Raw genomic sequence first — 17,574 nt, 5'->3', positions numbered from 1 at the left:
CGTGAGCAAATAGTCAAACAGTTTAAGAACAACGTTTCTCAAAGTGCAATTGCAAGATATTTAGGGATTTCAACATCTACGCCATAATATTATCAAAAGGTTGAGGGGATCTGGAGAAATCACTCCACGTAAGCGGCATGGCCGGAAACCAACATTGAATGACCGTGACCTTCGATCCCTCAGACGGCACCGTATCAAAAACCGACATCAATCTCTAAAGGATATCACCACATGGGCTCAGGAACACTTCAGAAAACCACTATCACTAAATACAGTTCGTCGCTACATCTGTAAGTGCAAGTTAAAGCTCTACTACGCAAAGCGAAAGCCATTTATCAACAACATCCAGAAACGCCCCCGGCTTCTCTGGGCCCGAGATCATCTAAGATGGACTGATGCAAAGTGGAAAAGTGTTCTGTGGTCTGACGAGTCCACATTTCAAATTGTTTTGGGAAATATTCGACATCGTGTCATCCGGACCAAAGGGGAAGCGAACCATCGAGACTGTTATCGACGCAAAAGTTCAAAAGCCAGCATCTGTGATGGTATGGGGGTGCATTAGTGCCCAAGGCATGGGTAACGTACACATCTGTGAAGGCACCATTAGTGCTGAAAAGTACATACAGGTTTTGGAACAACAAATGCTGCCATCTTTTTCATGGACGCCCCTGCTTATTTCAGCAAGAAAATGCCAAGCCACATTCAGCACGTGTTACAACAGCGTGGCTTCGTAAAACAAGAGTGCGGGTACTTTCCTATCCAAAATGTGTGGCGCATTATGAAGTGTAAAATACGACAGCGGAGACCCCGGACTGTTGAACGACTGAAGCTCTACATAAAACAAGAATGGGAAAGAATTCCACTTTCAAAGCTTCAACAATTAGTTTCCTCAGTTCCCAAACGTTTATTCAGTGTTAAAAGAAAAGGTGATGTAACACAGTGGTGAACATGCCCTTTCCCAACTACTTTGGCACGTGTTGCAGCCATGAAATTCTAAGTTAATTATTATTTGCAAAAAAAAATTAAAGTTTATGAGTTTGAACATCAAATATGTTGTCTTTGTTGCATATTCAACTGAATATGGGTTGAGAATGATTTGCAAATCATTGCATTCCGTTTATATTTACATCTAACACAATTTCCCAACTCATATGGAAACGGGGTTTTGGTCCTCAAGAGGTAGGCACTTTTAGGAGGTCTCAAGAAGGTAGGAAAATACACGAATGTGTGTGTAAGTGTAATGTGATGAAAAGGTACGATGAGGACTAGACCTCCGTACAAAAATCCTATTGCAAAATGATATAGGAGCTGAATTGAGGTGGAACAAATAAACAACATAAAACGATATGATGTTAACATATTATCATGGAGTACGATCATAATTGTAATAATAAACTCTGCCCAAGTTGACGCCTGACTTGCACTAAAAAAAAAAAAAACTTACGAGTACTGATTTGATTCCTTCCTCCCAATGTCGGGGCAATTCATCTTCTGCCGTAAAATCCTGATGATGCACATGAAGAGAATAAAGTTGACCTGCAGAGAGAGCAGTAAAATGGAATATGAACCGTACAAATAATTGCATTGTTCGGAGCGCCGCGGTGAGTCACTCACGAGTATGGTTACTAAAATGGGCGTTTTGATGATCCACCAGAGCTTGTCATCAATGATATCCCAGCACCTGCCAGAAGAAACATATTCAGTCACTAAAGTATTGCTTATCATGCCAATATTAGTAATAATAACTTGAAAATTCCCGCAGAAATTTTGATGGGCCTGCTATCTGTGCCGCCGTACTTATTAGATGGTGCCGAGTGTCTGAATCCGTGAGTTTTTGGTGTAACTGTACAAAAAGATTAGATTAGAGATAGATTAGATAGTACTTTATTTATTCCGTTAGGAGAGTTCCTTCAGGAAAATTAAAATTTTCAGCACAATCCCATTCAAGTTTAGACAAACATTACAGGGAGACAGAACAGGATCGCTGACGGGTCTGCCGGCTTCCAGCGCCCCTTACAAAAAAGATGAGATAAAGGTAAACAAGGGGGAGGGGGGATGGGAGAAAAAAAAAAAAAAAAAAAAGAGCCACAGAGCTAGCTTAAAACGGTAGCACGGTAACATAAAAATGCTAACACTTAGCATGTGTGCTAAAGATAGTATGATAACAGTCAACATGCTTCATACACCAAGTTTTAGGACTCAAAGGGGTATGGCTCCGATGGCCATCCGGCCAAAACCAAACTTTGGACGTCGAAACTTTTTAGCCAGGGTTAAAGGGGAACATTGTCACAATTTCAAAAAGGGTTGAAAACAATAAAAATCAGTTCCCAGTGGCTTGTTGAAAATGTTGAAGTTTTTTCTCAAAATTTTACCGGTCCCCGAAAAGCCCTAAAAAAAAGCTTAAAGTGCTTAATTTTCCGCTATTTGCGATGCGACTCTCCGTTTCCCTGTGACGTCATACAGTGCTGCCAATGGAAAATAGCACAGCAAGATATAGCGACATTAGCTCGGATTCAGACTCGGATTTCAGCGATTTAAGCGATTCAACAGATTACGCATGTATTGAAACAGATGGTTGGAGTATGAAAGTATTGAAGAAGAAACTGAAGCTATTGACGCTATTCATAGCCATAGCATGGCCGAATAGCTGCGTTAGCATCGCCGGTACAATGTGCGGACCAAACGATCAGGACTTTCGCATCTCTTGACACTGGAGCAACTTAAATCCGTCGATTGGTAAGTGTTTGTTTCGCATTAAATGTGGGTGGAAGGAAACGTAACATAGTTGCAAATGCATCTGCAGGTTACCCATACATCTCTGTGCCATGTCTGCTTCAGCACCGCAAGTAAAAAGCATGTTAGCATCGATTAGCGTAGCATCGATTAGCTGGCAGTCAACATCAACAAAACTCACCTTTGTGATTTAGTTGACTATCGTTGCAAATGCATCTGCAAGTTATCCATACATCTCTGTGCCATGTCTGCCTTAGCACCGCAAGTAAATAGTGGGTTCTTCCGAGGATGTTGTAGATGTAATGATTTGTGCAGTACTTTGAGACATTTGTGATTTGGGGCTATATAAATAAACATTGATTGATTGATGTTAGCATTGATTAGCGTAGAATGTTAGCATCGATTAGCTGGCAGTCACGCCGCGACCAAATATGTCTGATTAGCACACAAGTCAACATCAACAAAACTCACCTTTGTGATTTCGTTGACTTTATCGTTGCAAATGCATCTGCAGGTTATCCATACATCTCTGTGCCATGTAAAATGTGGAGACACTTTGGTACATTCAATGGGGGTCTGGCAACGGACACTTTCGGATCTTCAGGCCAGTGGTGCAACTTGAATCCCTCCCTGTTAGTGTTGTTACACCCTCTGACAACACACCGTCGAGGCATGATGTCTCCAAGGTTCCAAAAAATTGTCGAAAAAACGGAAAATAACAGAGCTGAGACCCAGTGTTTGTAATGTGTTGAAAATGAAAATGGCGGCTGTATTACCTCGGAGACGTCACGTTCTGACGTCATCACCACATGAGCGATAAACAGAAAGGCGTTTAATTCGCCAAAATTTACCCATTTAGAGTTCGGAAATCGGTTAAAAAATATATGGTCTTTTTTCTGCACCATCAAGGTATATATTGACGCTTTCATAGGTCTGCTGATAATGTTCCCATTTAAAGTAAACAACTGTGCGAAGAAAATGAGACGTTAAGCACCGAGCTACAGGAAAGAACAGCTGAGCTACAAGAGGAGGTAATCTTGTCTTTTTGCCGTTTGTCTCAAGATTGACAAATACAATTCGGGAGAACATCCACACCGTAACACAACATAACCACAACAGAACAAATACCCAGAATCCAATGCAGCCCTAACTCTTCCGGGCTTTAATAGGGGGCGGCGTTCGGGGTGAATTGAATTATATTTTTATATAGCGCGTTTCTCTAGTGACTCAAAGCGCTTTACATAGTGAAACCCAATATCTAAGTTACATTTAAACCAGTGTGGGTGGCACTGGGAGTAGGTGGGTAAAGTGTCCTGCCCAAGGACACAACGGCAGTGAGTAGGATGGCGGAAGCGGGAATCGAACCTGCAACCCTCAAGTTGCTGGCACGGCCACTCTACCAACCGAGCTATGCCGCTCGGGGTGTATATTGCAGCCCGGAAGAGTTAGGGCTGCATGGGATTCTGGGTATTTGTTCTGTTGTGTTTATGTTGCGTTACGGTGCGGATGTTCTCCCGAAATGTATTTGTCGTTCTTGTTTGGTGTGGGTTCACAGTGTGGCGCATATTTTTAACAGTGTTAAAGTTGTTTATACGGCTACCCTCTGTGTGACCTGTATGGCTGTTGACCAAGTTGTGTGTTTGTGTGCGAAAAGGCGTGGATATTACGTGAATGGGCCGGCACGCAAAGGCAGTGCCTTTAAGGCACGCCCCCAATGTTTCAGGAGAATGGTCGCCCCGGGAGGAGCACTGAAATTCGAGAGTTTACTGGGAAAATCGGGAGGGTTGGCAAGTATGACTGAAAAGATTGTACCAACTGTAAAAGATTACAGTTGGTACAAAATGCGGCTGCTAGACTTTTGACAAGAACAAGAAAGTTCGATCACATTACGCCTGTACTGGCTCACCTGCACTGGCTTCCTGTGCACTTAAGATGTGACTTTAAGGTTTTACTACTTACGTATAAAATACTATACGGTCTAGATCCATCCTATCTTGCCGATTGTATTGTACCATATGTCCCGGCAAGAAATCTGCCTTCAAAAGACTCCGGCTTATTAGTGATTCCTAGAGCCCAAAAAAAGTCTCCGGGCTATAGAGCGTTTTCCGTTCGGGCTCCAGTACTCTGGAATACCCTCCCGGTAACAGTTCGAGATGCTACCTCAGTAGAAGCCTTAAAACTCATCTGTATACTCTAGCCTTTAAATAGACCTCCTTTTTAGACCAGTTGATCTGCCGCTTCTTTTCTTTTTTCTCCTATGTCCCCCCCTCCCTTGTGGAGGGGGTCCGGTCCGATGACCATGGATGAAGTACTGGCTGTCCAGAGTCGAGACCCAGGATGGACCGCTCGCCTGTGTATCGGTTGGGGACATCTCTACGCTGCTGCTCCGCCTCCGCTTGGGATGGTTTCCTGTGGACGGGACTCTCGCTGCTGTCTTGGATCCGCTTTTAACTGAACTCTCGCGGCTGGATTGAACTTTCACAGTATCATGTTAGACCCGCTCGACATCCATTGCTTTCGGTCCCCTAGAAAGGGGGGGTTGCCCACATCTGAGGTCCTCTCCAAGGTTTCTCATAGTCAGCATTGGCACTGGCGTCCCACTGGATGTGAATTCTCCCTGCCCACTGGGTGTGAGTTTTCCTTGCCCTTTTGTGGGTTCTTCCGAGGATGTCGTAGTCGTAATGGTTTGTGCAGTCCTTTGAGACATTTGTGATTTGGGGCTATATAAATAAACATTGATTGATTGACTGGGAGACGCAACTGCTCTGTACTTCTTCAAAATGATTCCGATCATTTCCGATATTACATTTTAAAGCACCTATTGGATGATAATATCGGACATATCCAGTATGTATGTATGTATATACGTACATAGAGTATATACGTATTACGTATCCCACCACCCACATTAGGAAGGATTACCATCAGTAAAAAGATGCGTTCCAGCAAACAGTGACAAGCGACACAATTCAAAGAAGATTATTCTCACCCAAAATCATTTACATAAGCCTTCGTGATCGCCCAGGCTGAAATGAAGATGGTCGGAGCGCCTGTGAATGACAAACATGAAGATCATAATAACCACCGCGTACCCGAAGGAGTTGGAAATCTCCGCATTTTCGGATAAGCTTAACATGTTTGAGTTTATTTCCAACATGCAAGCATGAAACAACACGATTTCCAGTCTCTGTTGGCAGACTTGCCGCATCTTTTGTCCTCAAAATTCTACGCACAATACCCCATTCAGTTCTTACGGTGAATTCCTGGCAACCACAGCTCCTGGTATTTCACCGTAATTAGATCAGGTTATTTCTTTTTACGTCGTTGACAGGTGTGTGCCTTTCCAAATCACGTCCAACCGACTGAATCTACCCCAGGTGGACTCCAATTAAACTGGAGGAACCTCTTAAAGGATGGTCAGCTGAAACAGGATACACCTGATTTCGCATTTAAACTGTGAGTACTATCGTATTTTCCGAACCATAGGCAGCACTGCTGATGAATGGTCAATTTTTTATCTTTTTTCATATATTAGGGATACAGGATTATAAGGCGCGTGAAAGGAGTCATATTATTAGGGACAGATACTGAATTTCTAGCGTTTTATTCTTTCTTTCTTTATTCGTATTCCGCAGCTTTGAGCTGTAATTTGACCCCCTTAACATGCTTCAAAACTCACCAAATTTTACACACATATCAGGACTGGCGAAAATTGCGATCTAATCTAAAAACCTAACCCCTGACGAAACTGCCTGTAACTTCCAGTAGGAATGTCGTAGCGACACAAAACAAAAACCTCCATGTAGGTCTCACTTAGACCTAGATTTCATACGCTGACATCCTTCAGCAAAAATCAACAGGAAGTTGGCAATTCCCCATTCAAAACAAAAGTTTTGTAAAAACCGGTCACCTTTTTTCCAAACATTATCTCCTCTGAGCGCATTTGTCGTGTTGGCTTCAAACTGCCACAGGAGAGAGATTGAACCCTTCTTATTAAAAGTTGATGCTACGGTTTTGATTTTATCAGCCTTCAAAGAACCGCTGCGCTGAAAACCATTTCAAAGATGGCCGCCGTGCGCAGACACAGTGAGGGGGACGGGTTTTTTTCCGTTTTTTTCCCCCTACCGTCTGCTGCTGTTGCGCACGCACCAATATTCGTGAGGGAGGGGCTGTGATCGTCCATACCAAGATGGCTGCCAGGTGCCGTAGCTAAGCCGGTATGTTTTAAAGTTGTCGTTTGCCAGCATATCGTAAAAGCAACCGTCCGACATTCTTAATTTTGGGTACTTATATATGGTGCCTGACTGTTGTGGCGTTTTAAGGCCATCTGCACTTTTTATGCTACAGTAAAGACAATGAATGTTCCAGTTTTGATTTTTATTAGCCTTCGAAGAAATGTGCGCTGAAAAACATTTCTAAGATGGCCGCCGTGCGCTCACACAGAGAGCTAGACTTTTTTTTTTCCTAGCGATCCCAGTATGTAATCTTATAAATGGCATATACGCGCCAGTGACACAATATTTGAATAATATTAACATTAGTTGTGCATCGCCCTCGTGTGAAATATTTGTTAAGATGGCTGCCGGCTAGCTAACGCTTTAATTTTACTTGTTTTTGGCAAGTCATGACAAGCCAAATTTTCTTGTTCTATTGGCAGATAATTTTGCTTAGTTCAAGTGAAATACTTCTAATTTTTGTATTTTTTTTTAACACTGACTTTTTGCAGTGTACTGTGCAATCTACTAATAAAAGTTTCAATCAATCAATCAATCAGACCAAACATCAGTGGAACTGGACTAAGTGGCTGGGGAGAGGAAAGTCTGGGCTTCCCTGCTTAGGCTGCTGCCCCCGCGACCGAACCTCGGATAAACGGAAGAAGATGTTTTGAGGAAAAAAAAGGATTCCAAGTGCGCCTTATAGTCCGGGAAATACGGTACATGTACAAACCCCGTTTCCATATGAGTTGGGAAATTGTGTTAGATGTAAATATAAACGGAATACAATGATTAGCAAATCATTTTCAACCCATATTCAATTGAATGCACTACAAAGACAACATATTTGATGTTCAAACTCATAAACTTTATTTTTTTTTTGCAAATAATAATTAATTTAGAATTTCATGTAGTTGGGAAAGGGTATGTTCACCACTGTGTTACATCACCTTTTCTTTTAACACTCAATAAATGTTTGGGAACTGAGGAAACTAATTGTTGAAGCTTTGAAAGTGGAATTCTTTCCCATTCTTGTTTTATGTAGAGCTTCAGTCCTTCAACAGTCCGGGGTCGCTGCTGTCATATTTCAAGCTTCACAAATTTTCCATGGGAGACAGGTCTGGACTCCAGGAAAGTACCCGCACTCTTTTTTTACGAAGCCACTCTGTTGTAACACTTGTCTTGTTGAAATAAGCAGGGGCGTCCATGATAACGTTGCTTGGATGACAACATATGTTGCTCCAAAACCTGTATGGACCATTCAGCCTTAATGGTGCCTTCACAGAGGTGTAAGTTACCCATGCCTTGAGCACTAATACACCCCCATACCATCACAGATGCTGGCTTTTCAACTTTGCGCCTAGAACAATCCGAACGGTTATTTTCCTCTGTTTCCAAATATAATTTGAAATGTGGACTCGTCAGACCACAGAACACTTTTCCACTTTGCATCAGTCCATTTTAGATGAGCTCGGGCCCAGCCAAGCTGGCGGCGTTTCAGGATATTGTTGATGAATGGGTTTGGCTAATAGAGTTTTGACTTGCACTTACAGATGTAGCGACCAACTGTAGTTACTGACAGTGGTTTTATGAAGTGTTCCTGAGCCCATGTGGTGATATCCTTTACACACCGATGTCGGTTTTTGATGCGGGGATCAAAAGTCCGTAATATCATCGCTTACGTGCAGAGACTTCTCCAGATTCTCTGAACTTTTTGATGATTTTACGGACCGTAGATGGTAAAACCCCTAAATTCCTTGCAATAGCTCATTAGGAAATGTTCTAAAACTGTTCGACAATTTGCTGACAAATTGGTGACCCTCACCCCGTCCTTGTTTGTGAATTACTTAGCATTTCATGGAAGCACCTCCAAGTCCGAGTCCATGGTTCTCGCCCGGAAAAGGGTGGAGTGTCATCTCCCGGTTGGGGAGGAGACCCTGCCCCAAGTGGAGGAGTTCAAGTACCTAGGAGAGGGAAGAGTGGATCGTGAGATCGACAGGCGGATCGGTGCGGCGTCTTCAGTAATGCGGACGTTGTACCGATCCGTTGTGGTGAAGAAGGAGCTGAGCCGGAAGGCAAAGCTCTCAATTTACCGGTCGATCTACGTTCCCATCCTCACCTATGGTCACGAGGTTTGGGTCATGACCAAAAGGATAAGATCACGGGTACAAGCGGCCCAAATGAGTTTCCTCCCCCTTAGAGGTAGGGTGAGAAGCTCTGCCATTTGGGAGGAACTCAAAGTAAAGCCGCTGCTCCTTCACATGGAGAGGAGCCAGATGAGGTGGTTCGGGCATCTGGTCAGGATGCCACCCGAGTATTTAGGGCATGTCCAACCGGTAGGAGGCCACGGGGAAGACCCAGGACACGTTGGGACGACTATGTCTCCCGGCTGGCCTGAGAACGCCTCGGGATCCCCCGGGAAGAGCTAGACGAAGTGGCTGGAGAGAGGGAAGTCTGGGTTTCCCTGCTTAGGCTGCTGCCCCCGCGACCCGACCTCGGATAAGCGGAAGAAGATGGATGGATGGATGGAAGCTGTTTTTATACCCAATCAAGAACAAGAACAAGAAAGTTTGATCACATTACGCCTGTACTGGCTCACCTGCACTGGCTTCCTGTGCACTTAAGATGTGACTTTAAGGTTTTACTACTTACGTATAAAATACTACACGGTCTAGCTCCATCCTATCTTGCCGATTGTATTGTACCATATGTCCCGGCAAGAAATCTGCGTTCAAAGGACTCCGGCTTATTAGTGATTCCCAGAGCCCAAAAAAAGTCTGCGGGCTATAGAGCGTTTTCCGTTCGGGCTCCAGTACTCTGGAATGCCCTCCCGGTAACAGTTCGAGATGCCACCTCAGTAGAAGCATTTAAGTCTCACCTTAAAACTCATTTGTATACTCTAGCCTTTAAATAGACTCCCTTTTTAGACCAGTTGATCTGCCGTTTCTTTTCTTTTTCTTCTATGTCCCACTCTCCCTTGTGGAGGGGGTCCGGTCCGATCCGGTGGCCATGTACTGCTTGTCTGTGTATCGGCTGGGGACATCTCTGCGCTGCTGATCTGCCTCCGCTTGGGATGGTTTCCTGCTGGCTCCGCTATGAACGGGACTCTCGCTGCTGTGTTGGATCCGCTTTGGACTGGACTCTCGCGACTGTGTTGGATCCATTATGGATTGAACTTTCACAGTATCATGTTAGACCCGCTCGACATCCATTGCTTTCCTCCTCTCCAAGGTTCTCATAGTCATTGTCACCGACGTCCCACTGGGTCATTATTGTCACCAATGTCCCACTGGGTGTGAGTTTTCCTTGCCCTTATGTGGGCCTACCGAGGATGTCGTAGTGGTTTGTGCAGCCCTTTGAGACACTAGTGATTTAGGGCTATATAAGTAAACATTGATTGATTGATTGAATCATGGCACCCACCTGTTCCCAATTAGCCTGCACACCTGTGGGATGTTCCCTATAAGTGTTTGATGAGCATTCTTCAACTTTATAAGTATTTATTGCCACTTTTCCCAACTTCTTTGTCACGTGTTGCTGGCATCAAATTCTAAAGTTAATGATTATCAGTTTGAACATCAAATATGTTGTCTTTGTAGCATATTCAACTGAATATGGGTTGAAAATGATTCGCAAATCATTGTATTCCGTTTATATTTACATTTAACACCATTTCTTAACTCGTATGGAAACGGGGTTTGTAGCTGAACAACTAATCAAAGTGGAGAGCATCAGCTGCCAATGAGTAAGCCGACATGTATTCCTGGCATCCCAACTGTATGCTGAGATTTAATGAGTATTCATGATTGTTATGTCTGCTATGGTTGTGGAAGTTAAATGGTTTGTTATCGACAGCGAGGATCGGCCTACAGGTAGCTCGTCCATATGGACGCCGGACGGGAACGCACTCTCCTTTTAATCAACTAAATGAATTCTCCGTGTTTGGCCGTCGGTGGTACAGTATGTACGGGACCTGAGGGGACTGAGTACGCCGTGAAGCGGCCGCGTGCACCTTACCCCAGCCAATCAGGATGTACCACCAGAAGTACTTCCTCTCGGAGAAGAAGGAGACGGCCAAGAGAGCGTGGAGGTACAGGCCTTCCACCAGCAGCCAGAAGTGACTGGCCATGATGCCGTACTGGAAGAAGACAACCACCGCCTTGCAGCCCACCTTAAACATGACAGACACATACAGTTGTGGTCAAAAGTTGTAAAGAACATCATGTCTTGAGTTTCCCATCATTTCTAGAACTCTTATTTTTTTGTGATAGAGCCCAGAGTATAATACTACAACCAACCATGCTTGACGGTAGGAATACTGTTCATGGGATTAAAGGCCTCACCTTTTCTCCTCCAAACATAACATTGTATTTATTTTATTCACATGTGAATAATATAAATACAGTCTATTATATAGCATTATTTACATGTGATTAATAAAGTTAAGTTAAAGTACCAATTATTGTCACACACATACTAGATGTGGCGAAATTATTCCCTGCATTTGACCCATCACCCTTGATCACCCCCTGGGAGGTGAGGGGAGCAGTGGGCAGCAGCGGTGCCGCGCCCGGCTTTTATACAACATATTTCAAATGTTAATAATATAAATAGTCTATTATACAGCATTATTTATATGTGAATAATATAAATACAGTCTATTATACAGCATTATTCACATGTGAAAAATATAGTCTTTTATACAGCATTATTCACATGTGAATAATATAGTCTATTATTATATAGCATTATTTATATGTGAATAACATAAATACAGTCGATTATACAGCATTATTAACATGTGAATAATATAGTCTTTTATACAGTATTATTCACATGTGAATAATATAGTCTATTATATAGCATTATATATTATATAGGGACGGCGTGGCGCAGTGGTAGAGTGGCCGTGCGCAACCCGAGGGTCACTGGTTCAAATCCCACCTAGAATCAACCTCGTCACGTCCGTTGTGTCCTGAGCAAGACACTTCACCCTTGCTCCTGATGGGTGCTGGTTGGCGCCTTGCATGGCAGCTCCCTCCATCAGTGTGTGAATGTGTGTGTGAATGGGTAAATGTGGAAGTAGTGTCAAAGCGCTTTGAGTACCTTGAAGGTAGAAAAGCGCTATACAAGTACAACCCATTTATCATTTATTTATTATTATTTATATGTGAATAACATAAATACAGTCTATTATATAGCATTATTTACATGTGAATAACAAATACAGTCTAGTATACAGCATTATTATCATGTGAATGATAGTCTTTTATACAGCATTATTCACATGTGAATAATATAGTTATTATATAGCATTATTTATATGTGAATAACATAGATACAGTCTATTATACAGCATTATTCACATGTTAATAAAAATATTCTATTATATAGCATTATTTACATGTGAATAACATAAATACAGTCTAGTATACAGCATTATTGTCATGTGAATAATAGTCTTTTATACAGCATTATTCACATGTTAATATAGTCTATTATATAGCATTATTTACATGTGAATAACATAAATACAGTCTATTATACAGCATTATTCACATGTGAATAATATAGTCTTTTATACAGCATTATTCACATGTGAATAATATAGTCTTTTATATAGCATTATTTACATGTGAATAACATAAATAGTCTATTATATAGCATTATTTATATGTGAATAACATAAATACAGTCGATTATACAGCATTATTCACATGTGAATAATATAAATACAGTTTATTATACAACCTTTTTCACGTGAATAATAGTCTATTTTATAGCATTATTTACATGTGAATAACATAAATACAGTCGATTATACAGCAATATTGACGTGTGAATAATATAAATACAGTCTATTATACAACATTTTTCATGTGAATAATATAAATAGTCTATTATACAGCATTATTTACATGTGAATAATATAAATACAGTAGATTATACAGCATTATTGACGTGTGAATAATATAAATACAGTCTATTATACAACCTTTTTCATGTGAATAATATAGTCTATCATATAGCATTATTTACATGTGAATAACAAAAATACAGTCGATTATACAGCATTATTCACATGTGAATAGTATAAATAGTCTATTATATAGCATTATTTATATGTGAATAACATAAATACAGTCTATTATACAGCATTATTCACATGTGAATAATATAAATAGTCTATTATATAGCATTATTTATATGTGAATAACATAAACACAGTCTATTATACAGCATTATTGTCATGTGAATAATATAGTCTTTTACACAGCATTATTCACATGTTAATATAAATAGTCTATTATATAGCATTATTTACATGTGAATAACATAAATACAGTCTATTATACAGCATTATTGTCATGTGAATAATATAGTCTATTATACAGCATTATTCACATGTTAATATAAATAGTCTATTATATAGCATTATTTATATGTGAATAACATAAATACAGTCTATTATAAAGCATTATTCACATGTGACTAATACAAATAGTCTATTATATAGCATTATTTACATGTGAATAACAAATACAGTCTAGTATACAGCATTATTGTCATGTGAATAATAGTCTTTTATACAACATTATTCACATGTTAATATAGTCTATTATATAGCATTATTTACATGTGAATAACATAAATACAGTCTATTATACAGCATTATTCACATGTGAATAATATAGTCTATTATATAGCATTATTTATATGTGAATAACATAAATACAGTCTATTATACAGCATTATTCACATGTTAATATAAATACTCTATTATATAGCATTATTTACATGTGAATAACATAAATACAGTCTAGTATACAGCATTATTGTCATGTGAATAATAGTCTTTTATACAGCATTATTCACATGTTAATATAGTCTATTATATAGCATTATTTACATGCGAATAACATAAATACAGTCTATTATACAGCATTATTCACATGTGAATAATATAGTCTTTTATACAGCATTATTCACATGTGAATAATATAGTCTTTTATATAGCATTATTTACATGTGAATAACATAAATAGTCTATTATATAGCATTATTTATATGTGAATAACATAAATACAGTCGATTATACAGCATTATTCACATGTGAATAATATAAATACAGTTTATCATACAACCTTTTTCACGTGAATAATATAGTCTATTTTATAGCATTATTTACATGTGAATAACATAAATACAGTCGATTATACAGCAATATTGACGTGTGAATAATATAAATACAGTCTATTATACAACATTTTTCATGTGAATAATATAAATAGTCTATTATACAGCATTATTTACATGTGAATAATATAAATACAGTAGATTATACAGCATTATTGACGTGTGAATAATATAAATACAGTCTATTATACAACATTTTTCATGTGAATAATATAGTCTATTATACAGCATTATTTACATGTGAATAATATAAATAGTCTATTATACAACATTTTTAACGTGAATAATACAAATAGTCTATCATAGCATTATTTACATGTGAATAACAAATACAGTCGATTATACAGCATTATTAACATGTGAATAATACAAATACAGTCGATTATACAGCATTATTGACATGTGAATAATACAAATACAGTCTACTTTCCAGCAATATTCACATGAGAGTAATATAATCAATCAATTAATCAAAACCAATGTGCTCTTGTCTTGCATAGTGATTGTGAAGAGTATAAATGTGCATACAATTCTGGGAAGCCACTATTTAAAATGACTCGGCGGACCCATTGTGGCTTGCGGGCCCACCTTTGGGCACCAATGATCTAAACTCCAAGGCCAACATGCAACCATGCAGCTTCCTCCACCTCAACTGCAAATAAATCGCATTAATAATTATGGATTTTTTTTTTGTTTACACCGAATGTACTTCCTGACACAACGCTGGCCGGGAATCAAACCTTTGCCCTTTGTAAGGCGTGTAAGACAACACCATCAGGATACGGAACCAAACTTCTTGCATGAATTCATAATTTGATACATGCCCTAACCTCCTATTCTCTCACTTTGAATTCCCTGTAGTTAGATTAGTACTTTTTCTGTAATATGTTGGTGACTACTTGTTGGTTTTAGTAGAACGTCAACAACTGGAACAGCTGTGTTTGGGTCACTCGTCTGTGCAGAGAAGGTGATTTATAACCTGCTAATCTCGGGCTTTTGAAACTTTTGGACCTCGGGTTCCAACTTTTCCACCACAAAGAAACCCTGGGGCCCACTCAAATATTAAAACTGATTTAGAAATCCTACTCTTGATTTGAATCACATTCAATAATATCTAACCTACTTACAGTTTAACATGATAAACTTTGTCAAATGATATAAAAGGCATGTGTTCATCACAAACAATATTACTGATTAAAGGCCTACTGAAATGAGATTTTCTTATCTAAACGGGGATAGCAGGTCCATTCTATGTGTCATACTTGATCATTTCGCCATATTGCCATATTTTTGCTGAAAGGATTTAGTAGAGAACGTCCACGATAAAGTTTGGTCGCTAATAAAAAACCTGTACCGGAAGTAGCAGATGATGTGCTCGTGACGTCACGGCTTGTGGAGCTCCTCACATCTGAACATTGTTTACAATCATGGCCACCAGCAGCGAGAGCGATTCGGACCGAGAAAGCGACGATTTCCCCATTAATTTGAGCGAGGATGGAAGATTCGTGGATGAGGAAAGTGAGAGTGAAGGACTAGAAAAAATAAGATAAAAAGGCCGGAAGTAGCAGACGATGTGCGCGTGACGTCACGGGTTGTGGAGCTCCTCACATCTGAACATTGTTTACAATCATGGCCACCAGCAGCGGGAGCGATTCGGACCGAGAAAGCGATGATTTCCCCATTAATTTGAGCGAGGATGAAAGATTCGTGGATGAGGAAAGTGAGAGTGAAGGACTACAAAAAATAAGATAAAAAAGCCGGACGTAGCAGACGAGGTGCGCGTGACGTCATGGGTTGAGGAGCTCCTCACATCTGAACATTGTTTACAATCATGGTCACCAGCAGCGAGAGCGATTCGGACCGAGAAAGCGACGTTTTTCCTATTAATTTGAGCAAGGATGAAAGATTCGTGGATGAGGAAAGTGAGAGTGAAAGACTAAGGGGGGAAAAAAAAACTAGACGGCAGAGCGATTCAGATGTTATTAGACACATTTACTAGGATAATTCTGGAAAATCCCTTATCTGCTTATTGTGTTACTAGTTTTAGTGAGAATATATCTGTACAACCTGAAAGTCAGAGGGGCGCGGCGACCACCAGTGTCTCCGAGGGAAGCCACCCGTTGGGGCCGGGCTTAGATTTTTTTTTTTTCCCCTCCTCCACGGTTGAAGCATCCGACGGTCGGGAGCGGCCTATGCGACTCCAGTCTGAAGCTGTGTCTTTGACAGGTGCAGGAGGAAGGACGCAAGCTCTCCGCTCATGTCTACGGTAATAGCCGACTTATTACCACCATTTTCTCACGGAAACCTGTCGGTTGACATGTGGTAGGGAACCATGTTCGTTGTTCCATAGTAAAGCTTCACCCTCATCTTTCGGGAATGTAAACAAGGAAACACCGGCTGTGTTTGTGTTGCTAAAGGCAGCCGCAATACGCCGCTTCCCACCTACGTCTTTCTTCTTTGACGTCTCCATTATTCATTGAACAAATTGCAAAAGACTCAGCAACACAGATGTCCAGAATACTGTGGAATTATGCGTAACGTCACGCGCACAAGTCATCATACCGCGACGTTTTAGCTGATACTTCCGCGCGAAAATTTAAAATCGCAATTTAGTAAACTAAAAAGGCCGTATTGGCATGTGTTGCAATGTTAAGATTTCATCATTGATATATAAACTATCAGACTGCGTGGTCGCTAGTAGTGGCTTTCAGTAGTCCTTTAGGTCAGGCTGACTAAAAAAATAAATAAGTAAAACTGAACTGGCTAAAAAGCAAGCAGAATGCTGGACGACAGCAAAAACTACATCCAACAATGTCCACCCCAAAGAAGGATAGCAACAACATAAATAGCCTTCCTTGCAAACACAAAACAGGTGTGCGGAAAAGCGCTCAAAGGAAGACATGAAAACACCAACAAAACAGGAAGGGCAAAGCATGACACACAGGAAAACGCCGACAAACTCAAAATAAGGCACGACGACCTGGTGGAGTTTCATTTTTTTAACGTTTTCTGCTGGTGGTGTGCCTCAGGGTTTATTTATGAAAAAAAAAAAAGTGCCCTGCCTCAAAAAATGTTGAAAAACACTGCTGTAGGGTGTGCCCGCGGCCCAACAACGAGCCCTATGGTTAAAACACACACTGCTAATCTAATCTAATCTACTCAGGTAATAAAGCAATATATTCCACACCTGACAATGCTAACTTGCGCTGTCATAAATAAGGGAAAACACTCCAAACTTCAACTCATTGCACGTTTAGTTGTTATGACCCGAATGCCGAGACGGGACGATGAAAAAAAAGAAAAAAAAATCCACAGGTTGAAAAATGTGAAAAAGGGTAAAAAAAAAAAAGGGTTTTGAAAAAAATGGAATTCAGGGAATTCCTGGAATTTTTCTGGAACTTGAAAAAAATGACTGTTTCAATGTGCAGGA

General features: G+C 40.3%; 1 protein-coding gene across 1 annotated transcript in view; it reads right to left on the bottom strand.

Annotated features, from left to right (window-relative positions):
* The window catches only part of LOC133545135 (vasoactive intestinal polypeptide receptor-like), a 98,012-nt gene that overhangs the window by 13,506 nt on the left and 66,932 nt on the right, over window positions 1-17,574 (bottom strand). The window contains exons 7-10 of the mRNA XM_061890490.1: window positions 10,965-11,118; window positions 5,723-5,783; window positions 1,615-1,681; window positions 1,445-1,536 (exon numbers count right to left, since the gene is read on the bottom strand). Coding sequence (XP_061746474.1) covers window positions 1,445-1,536; window positions 1,615-1,681; window positions 5,723-5,783; window positions 10,965-11,118 — 374 coding nt within the window. The remainder of the gene's footprint in view (window positions 1-1,444; window positions 1,537-1,614; window positions 1,682-5,722; window positions 5,784-10,964; window positions 11,119-17,574) is intronic.

This window comes from Nerophis ophidion, linkage group LG28 (genome assembly GCF_033978795.1).
Source record: "Nerophis ophidion isolate RoL-2023_Sa linkage group LG28, RoL_Noph_v1.0, whole genome shotgun sequence".
NCBI lineage: Eukaryota > Metazoa > Chordata > Actinopteri > Syngnathiformes > Syngnathidae > Nerophis > Nerophis ophidion.
The sequence above is the reverse complement of the archived record's forward strand: the minus strand, read 5'-3'. Positions and strand labels throughout refer to the sequence as shown.